This window comes from Peromyscus leucopus, chromosome 4 (genome assembly GCF_004664715.2).
Source record: "Peromyscus leucopus breed LL Stock chromosome 4, UCI_PerLeu_2.1, whole genome shotgun sequence".
NCBI lineage: Eukaryota > Metazoa > Chordata > Mammalia > Rodentia > Cricetidae > Peromyscus > Peromyscus leucopus.
Window position 1 is genome coordinate 53,523,819 of NC_051066.1, and position 22,536 is coordinate 53,546,354.

The 22,536-nt window shown below is 43.1% G+C and overlaps 1 protein-coding gene across 1 annotated transcript in view; it reads left to right on the forward strand.

The window, feature by feature from the left end:
- Osbpl6 (oxysterol binding protein like 6) overlaps nucleotides 1-22,536 on the forward strand; it is a 189,729-nt gene that overhangs the window by 127,644 nt on the left and 39,549 nt on the right. Inside the window, 10 exon segments of the mRNA XM_037204898.1 lie at nucleotides 479-571; nucleotides 6,527-6,649; nucleotides 9,298-9,351; nucleotides 10,396-10,509; nucleotides 10,617-10,749; nucleotides 10,752-10,786; nucleotides 13,040-13,172; nucleotides 16,139-16,242; nucleotides 17,044-17,136; nucleotides 21,202-21,276. Coding sequence (XP_037060793.1) covers nucleotides 479-571; nucleotides 6,527-6,649; nucleotides 9,298-9,351; nucleotides 10,396-10,509; nucleotides 10,617-10,749; nucleotides 10,752-10,786; nucleotides 13,040-13,172; nucleotides 16,139-16,242; nucleotides 17,044-17,136; nucleotides 21,202-21,276 — 957 coding nt within the window.

Sequence of the window (22,536 nt, forward strand, 5' to 3'; positions counted from 1 at the left end):
ATTGATCTCTGTGTGTGTCTTGATTTGGAAATCGGAGAATCTGGTTTCTCTTTCCTGCTCAAATGTCTTGAGTTAATCCTTCATGCCCTGCCTATGTGCTTATGTGCTACATCGTTGGCAAAGTCAAGTTTCTCTTCACGTTTTGTGGTTCTGACAACATTTGGGGGCGATGAAGTTGGTGATGCATCTAAGTTGTTGTCCATCATCAGACATACTCAGTTTTCTTGTGTTGTAAAGCATTTTTTTCCCCAGGATATACTCCTGTGACTCCTGTAAGGTCGAATCCAGCACTGTGGAGGACGTTCACAGGGAACTTCTAGAGGCGACGTGCGCTGCTGTTACTTTCTCGCTCCCACTTGGCCTACAAGACACTTGCCATCTCCTGGCATCTCCCTGCCATGCTCCCTATGATCTCTCCCCCATGTTCACCGATGTGAGGATGGGGCTCTCACCCTACGTGGGTTTCTGTCATTTGCAGAGTATCCACGTCTTGGAGAGAACAGCGTCATCAGGCACGGAGCCGTCTGTCAGTCGGCAGCTGCTAGAGCCGGAGCCCATCCCCCTCTCCAAGGTCAGTGACAGTGTGATGGCTCTCACAGGTCGCCCAGTGTGAGCTGTGAATAGCGTGGACTCTTGACTCTCTTAAGGTAGCTGTGAAGCCAACTGTCAGGCTTCTCTGCCACTTTTTCTGCTTCCTGTACAGAGACTTCTTCTGCCTTGTGTGAGGGGAGAATAGAAAGAATTATATTTCCCTTGAATTTCCAAGGTTATATGTGATGAAGATCTAAAAGTATCTGAAGGAAAGAAATAAAGAAAAACATTGTTATTTGCTCTTGGAGGGAAAAGCAAATAATTCTATGGTTAATTAATGTGGGAAAAAGAAATCACCAATCCAGCAATCATTATTGTCCAAGTACTGTATACTAGTACTGTATACAAAGTGCTTCAGTACATTATCACATTTGATAAAGTTTTTATAAGTAGCCCCTTTGACATTTAATGAAACTGGAAACTCAGGGTGTTCCTAAGACAAAAAAAAGCTGTTAAGTAGCAGGGTGAGATACAAACTAGATTTGCCCAGTTCTGTAACCCATGCTGTCTGTCCCTGCCTCACCTGCAAGGTCCAAGGGTGCCGACACCAAGTGGCCATCACACATGCTGACTTGTCTCTATCTGGTGTCTAACTTCCAGCAGTGACTCTGGGGAGAACAGTACAGGTTAAGACTCTTTCTGCATCATGGAAGCCAGAGGTCCTTTTTCTTCGGCTTGTTCTCCCTCAGATTTGGGAAGCATCCAAAGTTATTTACATCTAAAATGCCAAAGTCCCTAGAGAAGATGGGCCTCCAAAGAACATGCCATTATACTACGTATATTGTATTGTGGATATGTACATTTGTACGTTTTATACTTTGAAGATGTTACAAGCTGCAAAATTTATTCTGTCAGACAGAGGTAGAGAAAAATAATTATTAAACTACAAAAATAATTTAGAGGGGGGTGGAGAGATGGCTCCGCAGATAAAAATGCTTTTTGCTCTTACAGAAAAACCAAGTTTGCTTCTCAGAACCCATATTTGGCCACTGATAACTGCCTGTAATTCCAGCTCCAGGGGATGGATGAGTTACCCACTTGTGGCTTCTATGAATGCCTGCACATAAGTGGCAAGCACACACATGTGTGTACTTGCACACACGCGTATGTACACATGCTTGCACACAGTTAAAAATCAAAACATCTTTAAAAAAATAACTTAGAAATAAGAGGACAGACCTCCATTTGAACAAAAATAGAGACTACATCTTTGGTAGATATAATCATCATTTCTTTTTGAAATGTCCATCCTCTGTAGCTAGTGAAAAGATGAAAAATACATAGATGGGGGTCGTGGAAAAGCTAACACTTAGTGAACACCTCTCATGTGTCATACATTCTCTCAGCCAGCCTCCAAATCATTAAAGTGGGTATTGAGTTCCTCACTGTCCACATAATTCCAGCATAAAGGTCTAATCCACCCACTACAGCTTGCCGGCACACAGCAGCTAGGGTGTGGGTCTGTTGACCCAAAGGAGGGTCCTGGCTAGGAGTACCAGCAGCATTCACTCCCCAGACTTCTTTTGTCTCCTGTTTAAATCTTGCTACAGGACTAACAGACCCTTTTGTTTTTACATCAGCACGTGTGGACAGATCTTGGGATCTCCTAAGAGTTGGTACTCACCCAGGATCTGCTGCTTCTCACCACTTTAGAGCCTTTGGAGGGAACAGGCTTCCTGGGTATTGGTTGGCAGGAGGGCTTTGAACAAGGCATTGCCCTGGCTCAGGATTTATTTAAATTCTTTGATGTTTTCAGCTCTTGAGACATCTTTACTTATCCCATCCCACCCATAGACTATCTTGTACTTTTTATACTTTGAAGGCATTACAAGTTACAACATTTATTCCATCAGGCAAGAGAAGACCTCTAGTCCACGGAAAGGAAAGAATTACTAAATTAATTTAGAGGGGGCTGAGGTTGGTCAGGTACTGACATGATCATCTTAGGGCTCTTGTTTCTAGTTCTGTTTTAATTAATAAATAATAATGGAAAGTTCAGGAAAAATACACAATTTGATTATTAGAAGATTATTTTAATTTTCTTACAATGTACCTAATTCACTAAGTGAGAAAGAGAAATTTCGGCATTGTGGAAAACAGAATTCGGAAGGTTCTGTCTTGCGTAGGAATGAGTTGTTTCCTTTCCTACATATTTTATTTGTAACCTTATCATCCACAGCATTTATAATTGAAATAGGTGGGGCTATTGTGCTCTGCTTTTATCCTTTGCCTCTTTGTCAGCTTATCTGATTGTTAGAACTGGATTAGAAGTCTTTTCTGTTTCTTTTGCTAGACTCGGGAACATTGTGCTCTAATAAACAGCACTGCCAGCTCAGAGCCTCTGGATTTCACTTAGGAAAGGAACTTCATTTGGGGTCCATTCTGTTTTACCTCTTTCCCACTCTCTAGTCCAGCTCTCCCAAGAAGGAAAAAAACCACTCTAACAGAAATCAAGAGCTGTGGCTACAAAGAGATGAGTTTGTGTTACACTTGACTTTAGTTAGTAAGGGGATAGAATTGTACTTGTTACTAAATGTTTCCAGTTTATGTCATAGCGAGATTGATTCCTCATCAGACAGAAGGACGGTCAAGGGAGGGGGCACTACCCTTTTAAATAGGATGTAGATAGAAATGTCTTCAAATACAACTCACATATTACTAAGGACAGAAGTCCAGTGACTATATTTACACACATGGGAAGTTGCTCTTATTTTTAATTCCTTGATTATGACCATCATTTTTATGGAATGTTACTGTTCCGATGAGAGCAGGAAGCAGGGGTCCTTGATGGTTTCTGTCAGAATTTACAACTTTCTGTGTTTTCACACTGTTCATAAGTAGGGTTCTATTCTTGAGTTGCAGCCCAGTATTAAGAAAGAGAACTCCAGAGCCTCCACGTGGTACCTGGTGTCAGCCAAAAAACATGACGTGCTACACAGCCCGAAGCTGCCTCATCAGAAACATGTTTATATCTAAGTCACAGATCAATTGCAGCATCATTTGTTGTATTGTTTTGAGACAGGGTCTCTCTATGTAGCCCTGACTGGCCTGGAACTCACAGAGATCCACCTGCCTCTCTGCCTCCTGAGTGCTGGGATTTTTAAAGACGTGCACCACCACATGCAACTCAGATCAATCACAGTTACTGGCAGAATTATCTTCAAGCAGAAACCCACATCTCGAACTGTTGCATACTGTTGAAAGAATGCACAGGGTTGCCAAGTAGACACCCACAAGGCATGATATATGGCTCAGTCCTCAGCAGTGGTTGTGGATGTGAGGAAATGGCGATGCTTTTAGGCTCTTTGCTGAGGTGGGGTGAGGCAGCTGTGGGGTTGGGTTTAGGTGAGATACAGGCTTGGTGCTGGTTGTGGGCTTTTCAGAGACAGGACTGACCGTTCTCTGTGTTTTATCTCCTGATAAAACTTTTGAGAAAAATTCCACCCTGGACACACATATTTTGATTTAGCATAGATTAGACTTGGCCCCAAAGCAAGCAGCAGCCTCTAGAATGAGGAAGGGGGGCAAGAGATGGTGAACACGGCCCTCTTCACCCATACCATGCCCCATATCTGTGCCCCAAAATGGCACCAAGACTGTCAGAGCCTCACAAATGCAGATTTGGTCTAGCCTGAGATACAGCACTCTAGCCATTTACACTCTGCCCTTTATGTAGGGATCTAAGGTAAAAGTCTTTTCAGAAGGCAGCTTCCAGATCAGCTGGAGGTGGGCCACTTCCAAAGGCCTGTCCTGATCTGCGCATAGAGCATCCACTCCTGAAGCTGAGGCTGCGGAGTTGGTTACACTGAGACCAGAGATTTTCCTTCCCTGCACGAAGTTTTGTAAGGGAAGTAAGAAATTTTTTCTTTGTTAAGAAGACATATGGTAGTTCTGGGTGCACTCTGGAGTCAGGGATGGTAAGAATGTTGCTAACACCTGGGAGAGCTGGCTCTGCATCACACTAGGTCAGCACAATAGAGCCATCCCTGTTAGTGGAGGTGTGGGCATGGGAGAGTTGTCCCCATTTCTCATCTGTCTTGTGGTGGCATGGCCTGGGACAAGTGGGAGAGCTGGCCCTGTGGTCATAAGTGTGGAAGAGCTGTCCCTGACTCCCACTAGCTGCAACACTCAGGAGAGCAGGCCCCGCACCATGCCAGGGCAGCACAAAGAGCCAACCCTGTTAGCAGAGGTGTGGACGAGTCAGCCCCAAAGTTGTGAGCATGGGAGAGTTGTCCCCATTACCCACCTGTATGGTGGCAGCATGGGGGGGGGGGAAGCTGCCATCCCCTGTTTCACCTATCAACACCTGAGGCAGGTGGAAGAGCTCACCCTGTAATCATAAGAGCGGGAAAGCTCTCCCTGATCCCCACCAGCTGCAGCACTCGGGGGAGAGCAGGCCCTGCACCTCTCCAGGACCGCACAATAGAGCCAACCGTGTTAGCACAGGTGTGGGTGAGCCAGCCCCGAAGATGTAAGCAAGGGAGAGTTATCCCCATTTCACATCTGGGGGACCCAACCCTACAGCTGCCCAGGCCCAGACCCAAGGATATGACTTGGCGACCCATCATCCACCCCATCTATGATCTGTTGGAGTGAGTGAAGGGACCTGACCTGCTGATCCAAAGCTGCAGGATCTCCACAACACAGGGCAACAACAGGATGTCCATGAGGAACCCTAGGAAGAGCCCAGTATCCATAGAGTAGTAGAGGCCCTGAACTAGACCAATGATGCTTTGCAATGAATACTTGCAAGTAAAGATATATGGACAAAGGGGTTCACATCACGACTCACTGTATCACACTGCAGCATCCATGATGAGATTTTTAAGTTTTTCCCGTATTTTATTTCCTTTTTACTCTTAAATTTTATTTTATTTGGGAGTGTGTGCAGGAGCAGAGGGCAGATGTGAAGGGATAGGGAAATGAATAGGATCAAGATACATGATATCAAAGACACATAGAATGAATGAATGAATGAATGAATGAATGGATAGAAAAAATAAAGACTATTGCTAGATCTGAGATCATCTGTAAATGCTGATGATGCTTTAAAAAAAAAAACTAGTACCATATATGAACAAAACATGTCTATTGAGGGAAGAACTGATTGAATCTGTTATCTAACAGGAAGGGAAGAGTGAGACTCTAGAGCCAATGTGTTTTTTATTTTAATTTGTTTACTTTGGGTTTTTTATTCTTGCTGTTAGAGAGATTGAACCTAGGGCCTTTGCGTATGCTAAGCATAGGCTTTTCCAGGGATCTAGGATCCAGGTTCTTAGCCTTGTAGCTGCACTGTCTCCGTGGGCTCCCAGGGGAGCGCGCCTCTTGGGAAGCCTGGACTTCTTGATATGTGCTGGTGAAGGAAGCGTTGATGCACACTTGGAGATGCACACTTGGAGATGCACACTTGGAAATGCACACTTGGAGATGCACACCTGGAGATGCACAGGGCTGCCGTGGGGAGGAGGACCACAACGCTGCTCAGTGTTAACAGCAGGTTGTGTTCCACACTGGATCCCCTGCAGCCTTCCCATTTCCACACAGAAAGCCTGCTCCACACACTGACTGGGTATTTGTCGTCAGATGTCTAATTTTAAAACTTTAAAGCCCCTCTGTGGCCCAGGATCATCGGGGGGAATTGTACCTTAAACATTCTGAGTGCAGGAAGTCAAAATTCCTTTCTACTTCCAAGCAAACAGAGTGTTGCCCATGCGCCTCTCCTGGAGTCTGCATGCCTCCGGGTCTACCTGGGAAACTCACGGAGCTTCACTTTAAAGTGTGTGACTTGTTTTGATGCTACAATTAGCTTCAGCATGTCACTCACCCTATTGTTGGGTCGAGGGCGGCATCACAGGTGACTTTTCTGCCTAGGAGTCTCCGTAAATGTGTATCATTAAGCACAGAACGTAAATGATTTGTTTTTCTTTTCTCTCAGGAAGCTGACAGCTGGGAAATTATAGAAGGGCTGAAAATAGGCCAAACCAATGTCCAGAAACCAGACAGGCACGAGGGATTTATGCTGAAGAAAAGAAAATGGCCTTTGAAGGGCTGGCACAAGGTAATCACCCAATCAGATTGAAGCTGAGAGCATCATCTAGAGATTTTAGTTGTTATTAAGAGGGAAACAAAGGTCACTGGAGCTTGTGAATTTGAAACCTTGAAAACAAACAAAACCAGCAAACAAAAACCCAGAGGAGAGGAGAGAAAGGGGAGACAGAGGACTCGAGGGGGAGAAAAGGAAATGCATTTTGTGGCACTGGGCAGAAAGCTCTTGGGTTCTCAGTAGAACCCCTTTGCTTAGGTGTCTTGGTGACTGTCACCTCATTGCAGGAGCAGCTTCATACATTCAGCACCTCTGCTGATGGATTTCATCTCAGAGTAGACGGGTCAAACACCTGAGCCAGCCACCAGCTGACTCAAAGCAGAGAGGTGTGGATGACAGTTTCTTTAAAGAAATGGGCAGAGGAGAAATGCCGCTTCCACATGTCTCTAGAATAGCATGAAAGCCAGCCAGAGGGGCTTCCATCTAATACAGCTTTCCCTTGTCAGAGACTATCTCTCTCTAGCCCATAATATACCCCAATACCAAGGACTTCCCTCCTCTTCGAACTTGAATTTGGCCAGCAAGTGATTCCTTCTAGGCCTGACTCTGCCTTCCGTCAGCTTTTTTTTTTTTTAATTTTTATTTTATTTTACAATACTATTCAGTTCTACATAACAGCCACAGATTCCCTTGTTCTCTCCCTTCCTGCCCCCCTCACCTTCCCCCCAGCCTACCCCCCATTCCCACCTCCTCCAGATCAAGGTCTCCCCCGAGGACTGAGATCGACCTGATAGACTCAGTCCAGGCAGGTCCAGTCCCCTCCTCCCAGATTGAGCCAAGTGTCCCTGCATAAGTCCCAGGTTTCAAACAGCTAACTCATGCTATGAACCAAAGACTGAGGGGCCCCCAAATGGATCAGGCCCTCTGAACAGGTGAGACAGTCGATTGGCTTGATCTGTTTGGGAGGCATCTAGGCAGTGGTACCAGGTCCTGGGCTTCCATCAGCTTTTATCTGTCTCCTCACTGGTAGTCTTATTTAGCTCTTTCCTGTGACATCCTCTAAGTTATTCCTGGCTAGACTTCTTTAATAGGAACTTGAAATTGGGAAAGCAGGCCAAAACCACATTCTAAAAAAAAATGAATTTCTAGGTTCAGTTTCACGTTCTTGACTCAGCAAAATGGCTGTGGACTGACATCTTTCCGGACTCCTTCTGGACTGTGTGTTTGGATATTTCCCATGGAAACAGAGAGAGCATCACCCAGAGCCCTTTCTCCTCTCCCTAACACCACTAAGTATTGATTAAGCATCAGCCCATTTGAATGCCCAAGTGATAGGCCATTGAATGGCTTTTTTTGTGTGGAACTTATTTATTCTGGCAGGTACCTGTTGTTTTCAAGAATCCCAAACAAAGGGATTCCAGTGGTCCTTTGTGGGTTCTAGGCAGGATGACTTTTGGGACCTGGCATTCTGCTGTTTCAGCAGCTGTGAGTTCATGCATCCCATAAAAATGCCCCAGCAGAGTAAATTCCAGCAACAAAAGGATGTCCTACATGTGCCAAGCTGGAAAAGGGGCCCACAGCATGGCTGGCTCCTGAGAGCTGTTTGACTTTTTTTCTGAATGACCCACAGAAAGGAAACTAACATTAGAGAGTCCTTCAGTGTTTGCAGTTAAAAAATGGCAAATCCACTCATACTGTACCAGGCAGACCTCAGGGCAGAAGATCGACTACCCACCGTCTTTTTTAATTCTTTCATTAAAAAACATTTTTTATTTATTTTTGAGAATTTCACACATGTATGCATTGTATTTTGATCATATCCACCCATTTCCTACCCAGTTCCCCCCAAGCACCCCATCCCCCCCATAAAGCACCTCAGCACATCCTCTTACCAACTTTGTCCCTTTTTGTTGTAATATATGTATATTTCACTGGGCCCACTTAGTGTTACCCGTGTGCATTCACTGGGGCCGTTCCCTGGAGCATGGACAACCTACCAGTAGCCACATTTCCCAAGGAAAAAGTAATTCTCCCTTCCCTTGTAACCATCAACTACCAGCTACAGGGGAGCCCCCTTTTTTATTCTTTATGTGGCTTGAAATAATATTTAATCTCTTTTACTAATAGTAGAACACAAGCGTATTGCCAGGGAGAAAATACATGCCTATTGCCAAAGTCACTTAAGCCTTGTAGGTAATTTATTAGCAATGGATCTGGTGTAATGGCTTCTGTAACAGCCATGAGAGTTTTTGGAAAGTGTCCATGGGAAATTCAGGAGTTTAAGCTCCTGGGGGAATACTTCCCTGCAGAATAGTAGAGAAATCTTTACACATTGCTATGATCTCTCCATGTTATTTTTTTTCCTCACTTTTATAATGTCCTAATACAGTTCGTTTAGGAAGCCTGAGTTGCAGGTCCTCAGACCTCCTCCTGGTGAAGATAAACCATGGAGAAAGGACTCCATCCCTAGCATGTGTAAAAGCACTCTACTGGAACTTGGACCCCACTTCCTGTGACTGACTGGGGCCAGATGCACTGAATCCATGTATCAGAGTCATCAAACATGTTTAACTGCTGAATGCCAAGCAACGGCAACCTGCACTTGTGAATGCTTTGTGTAATTCAGAGTACAAATAGTAACTAGGGGTGTTTCGTTCTTGCAGCGCTTTTTTGTCCTGGATAATGGAATGTTAAAGTATTCAAAGGCACCACTTGATGTAAGTAGCTCGAAGGACATGTTTTGCAGGTTGATTTAGAATTCGGCTTGAAGTGAGTAAACACTGTAACTGTGCAAGCTCTGTCCATAGTGACCAGCTTTCTGCATGTCTGTGTCTGTACTGTTTAACAAGCTACCAACTCTGCATGTTCTAGAGAAGGTATGTTTTATGCTTATACCCAAGAGGGCATAAAGATCTCAAACTAGTGCATGAATATTTAACTTTTTTAAGCAGAAGTTTAAACCTAACAGTGACATATTAATAATATCACCCTTTCTCGTCTCGAGGGAAGATTCTGAAAGTATTTTTTTCTTGACACTTGGAAGTGAATTCCGTGTTCTTTGCTTTTTGAGATTTAAAGCCCTCCTTGTTCATGTCAAAGTTCCTTTAAAAACGGTCTTTTGTACTTAGTTTGTGTTGCATTCATCTTTTGGTCATGAGAGCCTCCACTCATTAAGATTATCCCAAACTGCTTTTTCTTATTATCTAAGTAGTACATTGCACGTGTTATCTCCTAGTCTCTCCCTTCCTTCCATGTGGTGCAGGGAAATAACTAAGGGCTTAGAACGAGTTTTGTCTGCCCCTCTGCCGTGGAATCAGCTATGCCCTTGGTCAGCTGAGGACAGCCAGAAGAAGGGGCTGGCTGCTCCCTGATCTCTGGTCTCAGCTGCCCAATTCTGCCCTAGCAGCTGCCATCCAGGGTGTCCTGGGTCACGGTTCAAAAGTTGACTTTAGTTATTTTGGGACTCATTGGCATTGCCTTATTGAAGAGCTAGGGAGCTAAGCAATCTGGAATTATGAAGAGCCGACATTACCAGTTGTGCCCAAAATAGAAGAAGACGAGTCATGTTGTGTGCTGAAATTGATGTGAAGTCATGACAATTCCAACTTAGGTCTTAGACCTTAGCCACTTTCTCTTAATTAAAAAGAATGTAGTCACCCCGACAAGTGATTTAAAATTTTCCTTGAGCTCACCTTAGTTCCAAACAGAAACACACCAGCCCGTAAACCCTTCCAGCATATTCACTCATCTTTTGGTTTCAGATCCAAAAGGGGAAGGTCCACGGGAGCATAGATGTCGGACTGTCTGTCATGTCGATTAAAAAGAAAGCTCGGAGAATAGACCTTGACACGGAGGAGCACATCTATCATTTGAAGGTGAATTTGTTTTCAGCATCTGGCATTAGCAGGGCATGCGATTCGCCTGCCCCAGTGGCAGACAGGAGACGGTCTCGGCAGCTGTCTTTCCTTGCTCCCTGTTTCAGGTGAAATCCCAGGACTGGTTCGATGCTTGGGTCTCCAAACTGCGCCATCACCGCCTGTACCGTCAGAACGAAATCGTGCGGTCACCCAGAGATGCGAGTTTCCACATCTTCCCTGCGAGTTCGACAGCAGAGTCCTCCCCGCTGCTAATGTTTCTGTTGTGGATGGAAAGGTATGACTGTGCTGTAAGAAATCAGCCTGGGAATTGCTTAGAAGTGTCCTTTGAGAAGCTTGATTTTGTAAGCTGTCACCCAGAGGACAAGTGAGATTGACGCTAGAGTTAATCACAAACAAAGAGGAGCTAGACGTGTGAGTCACCAAGAGAGTTTCCAGAAATGGACCACGTCATTTTTGTGTGACTTTTTAGGAATATGGGGAGGTAGAGCAAACATTGGTTTAATCAGCATCTGGGAATTCTCGGGTAGTATTAAAGAGACCCCAAAGTTCTGAAAGTGAAACTCGTTTATTGCTTTGAGCTAAGATGTATGCATGACCCAGAGAGAGGCTACTCAGTTCCCCCAGCATCAGCTGGAGAGGTGCATTGACATCAGCTGTGTTTCTGTGAGCAAGTATGTCATGTATATGACAGTCGTTCATCTCTAATCCATCACAGAGACTGTGTGTGCATGTGTACAAGTGACGTAGCCATCCCAGGATGTGACCACACAGCAGTTTCCAAAGTCAGTACCTCCTTTCATTAACCCAAGTGCCAGACAAGAGAGGCTGCAGTTGCTCGGGATGTAATGGGGTTCTTGGTCTGTGCTGCAGAAAAGCTGGAGGTATTTCTTGTCTGAAAGTCAAGGTTAGGAGAACGGGCAGGGAAGCAGCTGTTTCGGTGTTTGACTCAATAATTGGGCTGCATTGCACGGGTGTTGTGGCTTTATGCTCGGTACCCCAGACTGAGGTCAGAGAAGCTGAGTTGGTTCAAAAACGTTTCAGCGGAGTCTGCCTTCTCTTTGCTTCCACAGGAGTCTACGTCATACCTAGATTACATAGTTTCCTCCCTGCATAGCAGTGGGAAACTTCATTGAGAAACACCAGACCTAACCTATCAAACTTAGTGGAATGTTACCCTGCTCAGTGTTTGTTACTTGACGGAAAGTACTTACTAGTGTATAAGTTATAACCCACTAATTATATTTCACAAGGTGTCCCGATCTGTGACTTCATTGAGGTTGCGTTCTTGCTAAAGACAGTTTGATTACTTTTCTCCCAGTAATAGGGTTGACTGAAATACTAACCATTTCTGGGAATAAGGAGAACAAGCCAAGAGCCAGAGAGATTGGGATTTGGGAACTCAGAGGTCCCCAAGATAGTTCCCTGTATTTCTCTGGGCCTCCTGAGTTTTCATCACAGGGTGGAATGAATCTGGGTTAGTCCAAACTGAATGAGAACTCTATCCCAAACAGATCTTTAAAAAGAAAACATTAATTTTTAATTCTTAGTTTTTTCCAGCTTCTGCTGGTATCTTTGGCACAAAACATTGATAAAAGATGCATTAATTTCTGTCCCTTGTCTTATTTATTAAATAACTTGGGTGATATCTGAGATTGGTGAACTGAAACCAAATCCTTCCTCCCACTGTTTGCTCTGGAATAAGAAAACTCTCCAGCTCTGGTTTCCACAAAAGATCCATTTCTCCAGTTGCAAGTGGCACAGCTCGGAGCTCACATTCCCTGAGAGATTTCCGTTACATTTATCAAAATGCAGTAAAGAGCCTTTTGTCCCTTTTCTTGCCTTCCACATATCGAATTATGAGACTCCGGAGTATTAATTGGTTTATGGCCCTGTGTGGGTAATAAATAAGACTGGGTTTGCTAACTGTGTGCATTATTTATTTCTTAATAATTTAGAAGAGGCATAATCAGTTGCAAGGGAGTATTAGAGTCAAACATGATGTTTTAACGTCTCTTCAGCCCCTTGGGAAGTACATTTCTGGGTGTTTTTGCTATTTACTGTACACATTAGTATCTACATATTTTGTTCAAATTTATTTCACATGAAAATCAGTGGAAATGCTATCAGCTATAGGTAACTTGACAAGAAGGCCTTTTATGTAATCTACAGAATGTTTTTGAAGCATTCTAAGTAAGGCTGTTTGCTGGTGGGTAGTGAATTTAGGACTCATACGAGGGTGACAAGATTTTCAGCTGACCATTAGGGTACAGAGAGCTTCTGGAGAGGAGAGACCTTTAGCCAGGAGCTAAGGAGACTGTAGTGAGGACCCTGTATTAAATATAACTTTCTGAGTAATTTCAAGTGACTGGGTATCTGAGCTGTTGGGTCCTCGTGAGTGTGGGCCATTATTTTATTGAACACTATTTTCTCCATGGGATGATGGAGGTAGCATTGATGGAGTGTTGTTAGCATGCGTGAATTCCACCTTCACGTGTGTAAATGATGCGCTTCGTTTCTTTGCTTGTAGATGCAGCCCAACAGTTTTCCATGGCAGTCCCCTTTACCATGCAGCAACAGCCTCCCAGCGACCTGCACCACAGGGCAGAGCAAAGTGGCGGCCTGGCTGCAGGACTCAGAAGAAATGGACAGGTGTGCGGAAGGTTAGTTCCTGCCCTGGGGGCCTCTCAGAGGAGCCCCCTAAACCCAAAGCTGGTGGAAATTAAAACATTGCAGCTCCCACCATCACCCGCTCTCAAGTGACCTGGCCTTTCCTTTCCTTAGTTCTAGATCCTTCTCTGGTCTGTGACCCAGGCTTCCTTCCTGCCAATTCTCCCACCTCCTCACAACTGGGTCTGTGCTTCTCTCCTGCCCTGGCTTCCTCTCTCTTCAACCTTTTTATCTCTTTGCTACTTCCTTCTCTCTGCCTTTACCCGTCGTCCCCTGAGGCCTGAAGAACCTTCCATTCTTAGACCGGGACTCTGCGCTGTCCTCCTCTCTAGGTCCCTTCCATGCCTCCTTCTCCGCCGTCACGTTCCCCACGGAATAGTTCTGTTCCCTGCTAGCACAGATGTAAGCTGTAGGCTCCAGGGTTGCGTGTCTAGAGTTACCTGTGAGAGAGGCCCGTGATCCTTCTGCCTAGCCCGTTCTGTCCATCTCAGGGCTGTTTAATCTTTTACTTTCTCCTTCCTCACAGAACCCTTGGGCCCATGCCTTATCCACAAACCGTTTCCATAGTGAAACAGTTTTCATCTAACCCACAAGGCTGACAAAAGCAAGGGCCATGTACAGAGTATTTAGTAAGTCTCCACTGATTTAATTTTTAGATGCTCTTGAGATACTGTATTAATCTTGAGATACTGTATTAATTAATTTAAAATTATGATAAAAACAGATGTTATGTAACTTTTTGATATTTTTCACTTAGGAAGAAAAAATGGACGATCTGTTAATCCTCCTGCACCCTCACCATTTTTTTTAAAAAAAAAAACTCCAAATTTGCATTTTTTTCAACTCTCTGAGCCACCAACCTCCCAAACTTAACCCACACGTGAAATTATAATTTAAAAGGTATTTTTCTATTCATAATCCTGTTCCTATGACATCTCATTAAAGTGTTTTCCTTGGATGAATTCACACACAACTTCCGGTTGTGGAAGGAGGCAGACCACTTTCAGACAACCCTGGGGATTCCTGCAGTGTTTAGAGACCGCCCAGCTTCGCCTGTGCAAAGGTCATCTACAAGATGCTCCCCCCTTAGCCCCGCCCCTGTGACTACAAAAGCGCTCCCAGGGTTCACACTCAGACATTCTCACTGCAGAGCATGTATCCGAATGTGATGCCCTGCCCGCCTGGGTTTCTCACACACACACACACACACACACACACACACACACACACACACACACACACACACACACACCTGTCCATCCCCCCCCCCAGGGCCAGGTCAGCACCTGGACCCCATGTAGGTCAGGGATTGTTGCAATGAACCGTCTCCCTGTTCACACAGCCAACTCAGCGTCTTGTCCTTATCCTTATCAACCTTTTGCTGCGATCCATCCCTATCTTCGTGACCCAGACCCGCCATTCTTCTTGTCCCTAGTGGTTATACAGCCTCCTGACTTGTCACCCAGTCTCCAGCTCGGTTGTTTCATCCTTCTCAGAGGCTCATGGGAAATTGTCACCTGTGAGCCGGTTTGCAGGCCCTGTGCCAATACTTAGCAGCCAAGATTCTGTTGTATTCAGCCATGGGACATAGCTACTGTTCACTTTCCGCACTTGGAGAATGAGGAGAGTGAAATTTGTAATGGTTCAGACATCTGCCCGAGAGAATAGAGCTGCCTTGGTGGGGAGGTTGGGATTGCAGCCAACCCACATTTGACTGATCCCAAAGTCAGTACTTTGTTCACGACATAAAGCCCCCTCAAGCCTGGCAGTCCTTAAAATAACTGTGCAGACACCCTCCCTCGGCTCTTCACTGGCTCCAGGGTGTTACTCCACAGTACTTATCTCAGCATTTAGCAGCCAGTGCATTCAGCATCGTGGCCCTGCCCACCCCTCAACCTTCCTTCTTCTGTAGACTCAACAGGTCCTTGTTGGGTTTTGGGGTTTTTTTTGTTGTTGTTGTTTTTAACTTGAATGTATTTACATACTTCTTGCTGTACGCCTTTGTCTAGATTGTTCTCCCAACTTCTTTGCTCTCCTCCACTTTTCTGTTTGGCTAAAACTTTTCTGTCAATCTTCTCGACCCTTTGGGGATGAGATGGGGGTCTCTTGTAAGTCTGCTCACAAACCATAAAACCAAGAACACTCTCCTTTCTCCCAATCTCTTGCTGTACTTAAAAAAATCTATACTGAACATTCGTTGTAGGACAAGCTTACTCCTGAGATGGGTTTTTAGTTCAAAAGGAATATTTCATACTTATTTCATTGGTTGAATTTCAAAAGACATAACATTTTATGGGACCCATTATATGTCTGATTTATACCTCTAACAGTAAAGGTAATTCGCTCTTCTGGACTTGTATGAATCTAGGCCTCAAATATATGGGGAAATTGCTTGACTCCTAGAACATGTTTCTTCCATAGATATGAAATTGAAATTAGTAAAAGTCTACAATAGATTTTAAAGGAATCATTCCTTGCCACATTATTAGTGAGCTGAAGAACAGATGTGTTTAACTGATTTTTACTCTGTTCTGTTTTCTGAACTTGACTTTGGTTCCACCCAAATTCCACGCAGCCACCTTGTGAATCATTTTAGAGGAACTAGTAGATAGGTCCCTAGGAATAAAACCACAAAACTGCTGAATTCTCCAGAGTGTCCATGAGATTAAAAAGCTGTGAGGACAGGAAAGCGATCACACACAACTTGATAATGTCAAAGTCATCTGCTTCAGAGCCACAGTTGGTAAGAATGGGCTTTGAAACCCTCTCACGCCCAGTGGCTCCCATGGTTCTGACCCGGAGAGGAGTAATGCTTTGTGTTCCCTGTGAGCATCGCCATTATATAAATATAGATCTGCCCATCCATCCACCACATCGTATCCACCACAGTGTGAACTGAGTCCCCTTCAATATTGCTGCCTCCATTTCTACCCAGTCCTAACATTTTTGTCTTTACTAGATCTTGCACACTGTCAGTCAAACCTTGTGGAACTTAGCAAGCTCCTGCAAAACCTGGAGATCCTTCAGAGGACTCAGTCAGCACCTAACTTCACTGACATGCAGGTAAACGTGACTGTCCCAGGAACGAGATCTAAGATTCTAACTTAAACCCTTTCGGGGCTGTTCTAGACTATGCAAGGTGACACTCAAAAGGAAGTGACTATAATCAGACAAACTGCGATATTTCTAATAATATCAATAGATGGTTTATATTCTGGAGTTTTCTTTTCTTCCTTTCTTTAGTTAATGTGTATGTGTGTTTTACCTACATGTATATCTGTGCACCATATGTGTGCAGTGGCTGTCGAGTCCTGAAGAAAGCATCAGATCTCCTAGAACTGGAGGAATAATAAATGGTTGTGAGCTGCTGTGTGGGTGCTGGGATCCAAACCTATGAGAACAACTGCTGAGCCATGTCTCCAGCCCCTCTCTGGAGTTATTCCTAATACTTTCGAGGTTTGATGTCATTGTGTTAATTAAGAAGCATTTTATCAGTGTTTACATTTGAATATATTTTAGACTTTTGTAGATACGCATATTTGTGTCACTCTCCCATGTCGCTTCTGTTTTAACAATGATGGCTTTGAAGTTTAAGCTGTGGAACTTTCAGAAGTATGAACATCTTTTAATGTAGAAAAGATGCTCACAGTCTGTAATCTTGCCTTCATTTTTACACACTAGAAGTAGAACTTTCATAAGTAAGCCGTAGAGAAGTCTTTGGTTTTAATATAATGTCTTTCTTCCTTGGCTGGCTTGCTTTGGGGTTCTAACAATTCCTTACTAACTTTCTGGGCTCTTTGTATGTGTTATCATCTGTGTGAACTTAATAATCCTTTGTTGCTTTTAACTATTTGTGTAATGTAGGCTAACTGTGTAGATATTTCAAAGAAAGACAAGCGGGTCACAAGACGCTGGAGAACAAAAAGTGTCAGCAAAGATACAAAAATGCAACTGCAGGTACAGCTTTTTCTTCCCATTCCTTCGCGTTGTCCCCCTTGAAAACACTGTCTCTGTATGCGTTCGGGGTCAGCCCCTGGGCTCCCTTGAGGGGGAAGGACCAGCTCGACCACTTTAAAACCTGTGCTTTGCAGACGGAGTTGTGTTACCTAAACATGGAATTACTGGTTTTAGTTAGTTGGACATAAGTCCCAAAACCTTGAAAGGTAAGGATGATCCAATTTGGCCACATGGTAGGATGTCCATCCTTAGCCACAGCCTTTAAACTCAAGCATTAAAACTCAGAAAGCCACTTTAAAATCCAAACTGGAAAGCCGGTGGACTGTAATGTATGTTCCTTTATGTAGTCTCAGGGTTAGCAGGCTCTTTTAGGAGTGAACTTGTCCACAGTTTTATCAAAGCCTTGTAGGAGGTGCTGTAGGTTAAAAATTCAACACAATGGGTGCTAGTGTGACCACTGAGATTCTCTGGCCTCATAATTTATGCATTTCTGTTCAACTTTCTGGACTTTAATTTGTTCCTGCTCAAGTTATAGAATTAATTTAATGATTATTGAATTCTGATTCTGAATTCTGTCTCAACTCTAAAATTCTGTAATTACAAAGATAGATCATATCTGGCCTACAATGGCCACTCTCAGATTGAAACAAAAATCTCCATAGCTCATAATAAATTTACTTGAAATAAAAATTTTAATTGCAATGAATAGTTATAAATTGATAAATCAAATATGATCCTCTTATGTTCCTGTATTTCAGTGATACAGAATATGGTAAATGCCTTCAACCCCTTATGTCATAAATGATAATTACTTTCAAATCTTTACAAAAATCTCTGCTATTCTTACCTTAGCTGTCTAAGATGATTGCTAACCTGCACAGTTAAAATTAGACTTCAGGTTTTTGTTTTTAATTATATCAATGACTTTAGATTCTAACACAAAGGTCAAAGTGCTCTTCTCTTTCTCGAATAATTAACAAATGTAATTCTTCTCTAATTCAGACTGCTTTAATAACATTCTTTGTATTGTCACTCTGAATATGTCAATAACAAACTGCTGGTGTGTTTTCTAATCTGATGTAATTTACAATAAATTTTCACAAGCACTGAACATCAATATTTCTATTTAGAATATCTGCATCCCATGAATATAATTCTGTGTGTTCCTTTGAGCAATATACTTTAATGTGTTTCCCATTCTGTTCATAAAATTAGTGCTAAAGGGAAAATATGCCAAATGATTTCATACGAAACTTGAAAAATTGTCATTTGTTTTGAGCTTATGATTTGTCTTGTTTTTAAGTCTTTATGTTCTCGTTCATGTCCAAGAGGGTAGAATCATTTTTTGCAGCCAGAAGAAGCCTTTCTTTATATAAAAAAACTGAAGAGTGCTAGCATCCAAAGAACATACCTGTTTATGAGGGCTACTGTTTCAATCTGTTTCTGTAATGCATACCACTGAACAGATTCCCTTCACAGTCATTGTCTTGAGTGGACTGACTCTCAGCGAGTATGAGCACCCTGCCCCTGGCTGGCTGTGGGGCCAGGACTCCCACCACAAGTCCATTTGATCCATTTTCCCCCCTCAAGGAAACAGAATATAGTCCTGGTTAATAAATGTGCTGAGAAGTCATAAGGATTGTTCGAATCATTAGAAGAAATGGGTGCAAAAGCAGGCAAATCTTTGTGACTGAATGAATTTTTCACTGATGCTGCCTTGTTTTGTTTGACCAAAGAGTGACTCAAATGGTCCTTATGATTCTTATTTAGATGAGGAAGCTGAGGTTACCTCATCCCTACACTCATTCGCCTTTTCAAGAGGAGCAGATGTAGTTTTCAGTAGAAAGATAGACTTTGAATGAGCTATTAATCCCTCCAGGGAGCGTTTAGTTCCACTTGGACTTAAAGTATGTATCTTTTGGCGGGGTTGCTGCAGAATTTGCCATCATCCCCCTTGAAGGTTTTCTGCTTGCCTAAGGCAACAGGTCTTTGAAGAGCTGTCAGGAGTCTCTCTGTGTAACTAGAACAGGACTGGCTCCTTCAACATGCACACCCATTGGGGATGAATCAGTTCCCCCAGCAGTGTCTGTAGCCAGCAGGAACATCTTTACTCAGCAGTCTTTTGCCTACAGAAAGGCGTAGCATTTTTACCATGGTAGATTAAGGACTCCTGCTCCCACTTTCTCCTCACCCTAGCTGTTTTTCCCTTCCTATTCACAAAGCTTTTTGATTATGAGAATTCCATCTAACAATGCCAAGTATTTTGTTTTGAGTTCATTATCCTCTTACTTTCCCAGATGACCACTATTGGAGCCAACACTATTGCAGATTCTTGGATCATGACAAACCCATTCTCTGTTGTTTGTAACGTAGGTCATTAGCCAGTGGTGAAGGAACCCAGGCTGTGTGGCGGTGGTAGCTGGGTGGCGGTCATTATTGGTGTTGATATTGTATCATTGAACTTTGCATCCATCATTCTATAGTGTTGTCATAGTGAAGGAATTATAAGATAGATCATTTTTTAATTGACTCCAGGAAGTAGGAAATGAAACATACCGGATATTTGATAATGGCATATTCTTCGTAGGGTAGATGGCTCACCTTACTTGAACATGGAAGTTAAATGTTGCTCATATTTGTGCTGGATGCAATTGAGTTGTTGCTTTCAGAAATCTGTTGTGTGACTCATGGAGTCAGCCTTTGTCTTGAAGGTTCTGTGGGGATTATCTCTTAAGAGAAGAAGCATCCATGTTTCCCAAAACTTCAGAGTTCCTGGTTCTAATAAAAATCTCAATATCACTATTTAGCCAAAAGTGCTATAGAAGAAAAGTACTGTGACCCTTTGTTAGTACTATAATAAAGTTAGATACTAGGTCCTAGATACTGGAGGAATCAGGTAGAGTAGGAAGAAGTACATAGTAACCAATCAAATTACCCATCATTCATGTGAAGATGACCTTGTGTGTCTCTCATTCCAAAATTATACTGACATGTGAAGATGAGTCCTTTCTTTTATTACATTAAATGTGGAGATTTTGTTAGAAAACCTTAGTAGAAAGTAGATTATATGTGTATGACACACATAAATATGCAAAAGATTGGTGAAGTAAAATCTGAAAGTAATTTGGAAAATTTAAAAGAGAATTGGAGATGTGAGAATTCAAAACATTTGTCATTCCAAACAGATGAAAGTAGTCATGTTTTGTTGCTGTTGTTTTATGTGAATTGTTGGGTTAGTCTAAGAAACTTCTCTTTGGCTGACTGGAAGTAGAACTATTGTTCCCGATCTTGGAGAGTCAGGGTTTATAACAGTGAGGGAGCGTGAGAAGGAATGCCATCACCTCTAGGCTTCTTCAGGTTTGTGTACAGGCCCACACTACCAAGGGAAACCTTTCATAACTGGTGTTGTTAGGCATTGGCCATACACACTGAGGCACTTGAAGGCTCTCTAGCTCCCCTAAACCCCAATCTAGTAGGCCTGCCTCCTTGGGAAACTCTTCAAGTTGAAGATCCCAGCACTCTTGCTCACACTGAGTCCTTACCAGTAGGCTTTTTGGTAGGGGGTTGAGTAAGGTTGAAGAATCCTGTTTCTCTTCCCCTTATTCTTTTCTCTGAATACATTTTTTCCCTATTACATTTTATATAATTACTTTCCCCTGAGCTTGCCTGTTTTCTTTACTACCGTTTACTGGATGCCTTTTGATTTAATACAACATATCATCACCGTTTTAAAAGTGGTGTGCACGTTCATTTTACCTTAGAATCACAGGCTCCTCGTGAGTGTGCTAATTTGTAGCTCTCTGTCTCCTTTGGGGTAGGGATCATATTCAGGAAGTGAACTCACAATATTTGAGTGGTCTGCAGTGAGCATAAAGAACAGTCCTTGTGGCATGAATGTCCCTTTGACCTGTTTCAATGCTAAGACTTTTTTTTTTTTTAAAGAAAAGTCAATTACAGTTAAAACTTCCCTTTTCCTTTGTCTGATTATCTTTCATTCTCCCATAAACCCCCTCCTCTTCCTCCCTGCCCCGTGTTCTCATCCCCTTTTCTCCCGTTCACTGTCAGGAAGGGCCACCCGCGAAGGGCCAGTTCAGCACCACTCGGCGCCGGCAGAGGCTAGCGGCAGCAGTAGCTACAACAGTGAGTGGCTTTCAATCTCAAACGAGGAACTGGATGCAAGGGTGGCTTGCCTGTGACGTGCCACCAGGGCGCTGTGGGTCACCTGTGTCCTCCAGCTGACACCGCTTTCCAGTGTACTCTGGCTCTCCTTGCATGGCAGGAGTTGGACGTGCGTGCTGGTGTTTGCAGAGGAGAGCTAGTTCATATTCCTGCCCTGCTCCCGTCACTGGAAGAAATGATTGAAACTCAAGCTCAACTGAGTTTGAGACCCTGCATATGGGGCCCTGAGATGGGAGAATTTTCTTACATTATGGTATTTTATTTATTGATTTTTCCAGACGGATACAGAACCTTTGCTAACTGGGTTTTGGTTTTCTAAGAAATGCCATGTTACTACAGAAACAAGTTGTGGGGGTTTTTTTGTTTGTTTGTTTGTTTTAACGTATGTAGTATGACTTTTTGAGAAGGGTGTGAGAAGGAAATGAGAGGGTAAGAAAACGTGGATTTTCCTGTCATCTCTACATGGCTACCCAAAGTACACCGAGCAGGGGAATTCATTTTCTAGAAAGAATATTGGCCTGGAAACTAGAAAATAAAGTATGGAAATGAAAAACCACACAAAGTTAGATGGTGTCTAATCCATATGTAGAAGGGTGTTTTTCCCCTCAAGAGGCAAAAGAATGGATAGAAGGGCGTAGGCAGATTAAGTAAACAATCATGACTGTCCATAGAGAATATGAAGCACAACATCAACCACAGAATCATTTATTTGCTGGATAAAAGTGAGTCATAATATTAATTCATCCCAAGAGCTTGTTCACTTTTAAAAATAATAGATTCCTGAGTTCATAGTAAATCATGGATGCTCCTTTTTAATCTGTTAAATATTTTCTGAGTTAATAACAATCTTATTCTTGCTAAAATTAGGATATATTCCAAGGTTAGAATTGCTAGAAAAAGAAATACTAATGAGAGGTTTTAATTTCACTGTAGAGTAGCTCCTGGTGCAGGGGCTGTGGGTTTTCTGCTTGGTGGTTAGCTCTGCCGTGATATGTAAGCGCTTAGCTACACTGCGGGATAGAATTCCTTTTGATTATTGAAACAACCAGTGACTTGGAATTAATTAGGGAACTGACGCCTACATTGATAGTTTTACAAATATTTGAACGAAGTCATTACTGAAATTGCACTCTGGTGCAGAGGGCATATTCAAATGCAAATGAATGAAGTCCCTGCCCCTGGTTCAATAACAGATTTTGACAGTAGATACATGTCTGACCC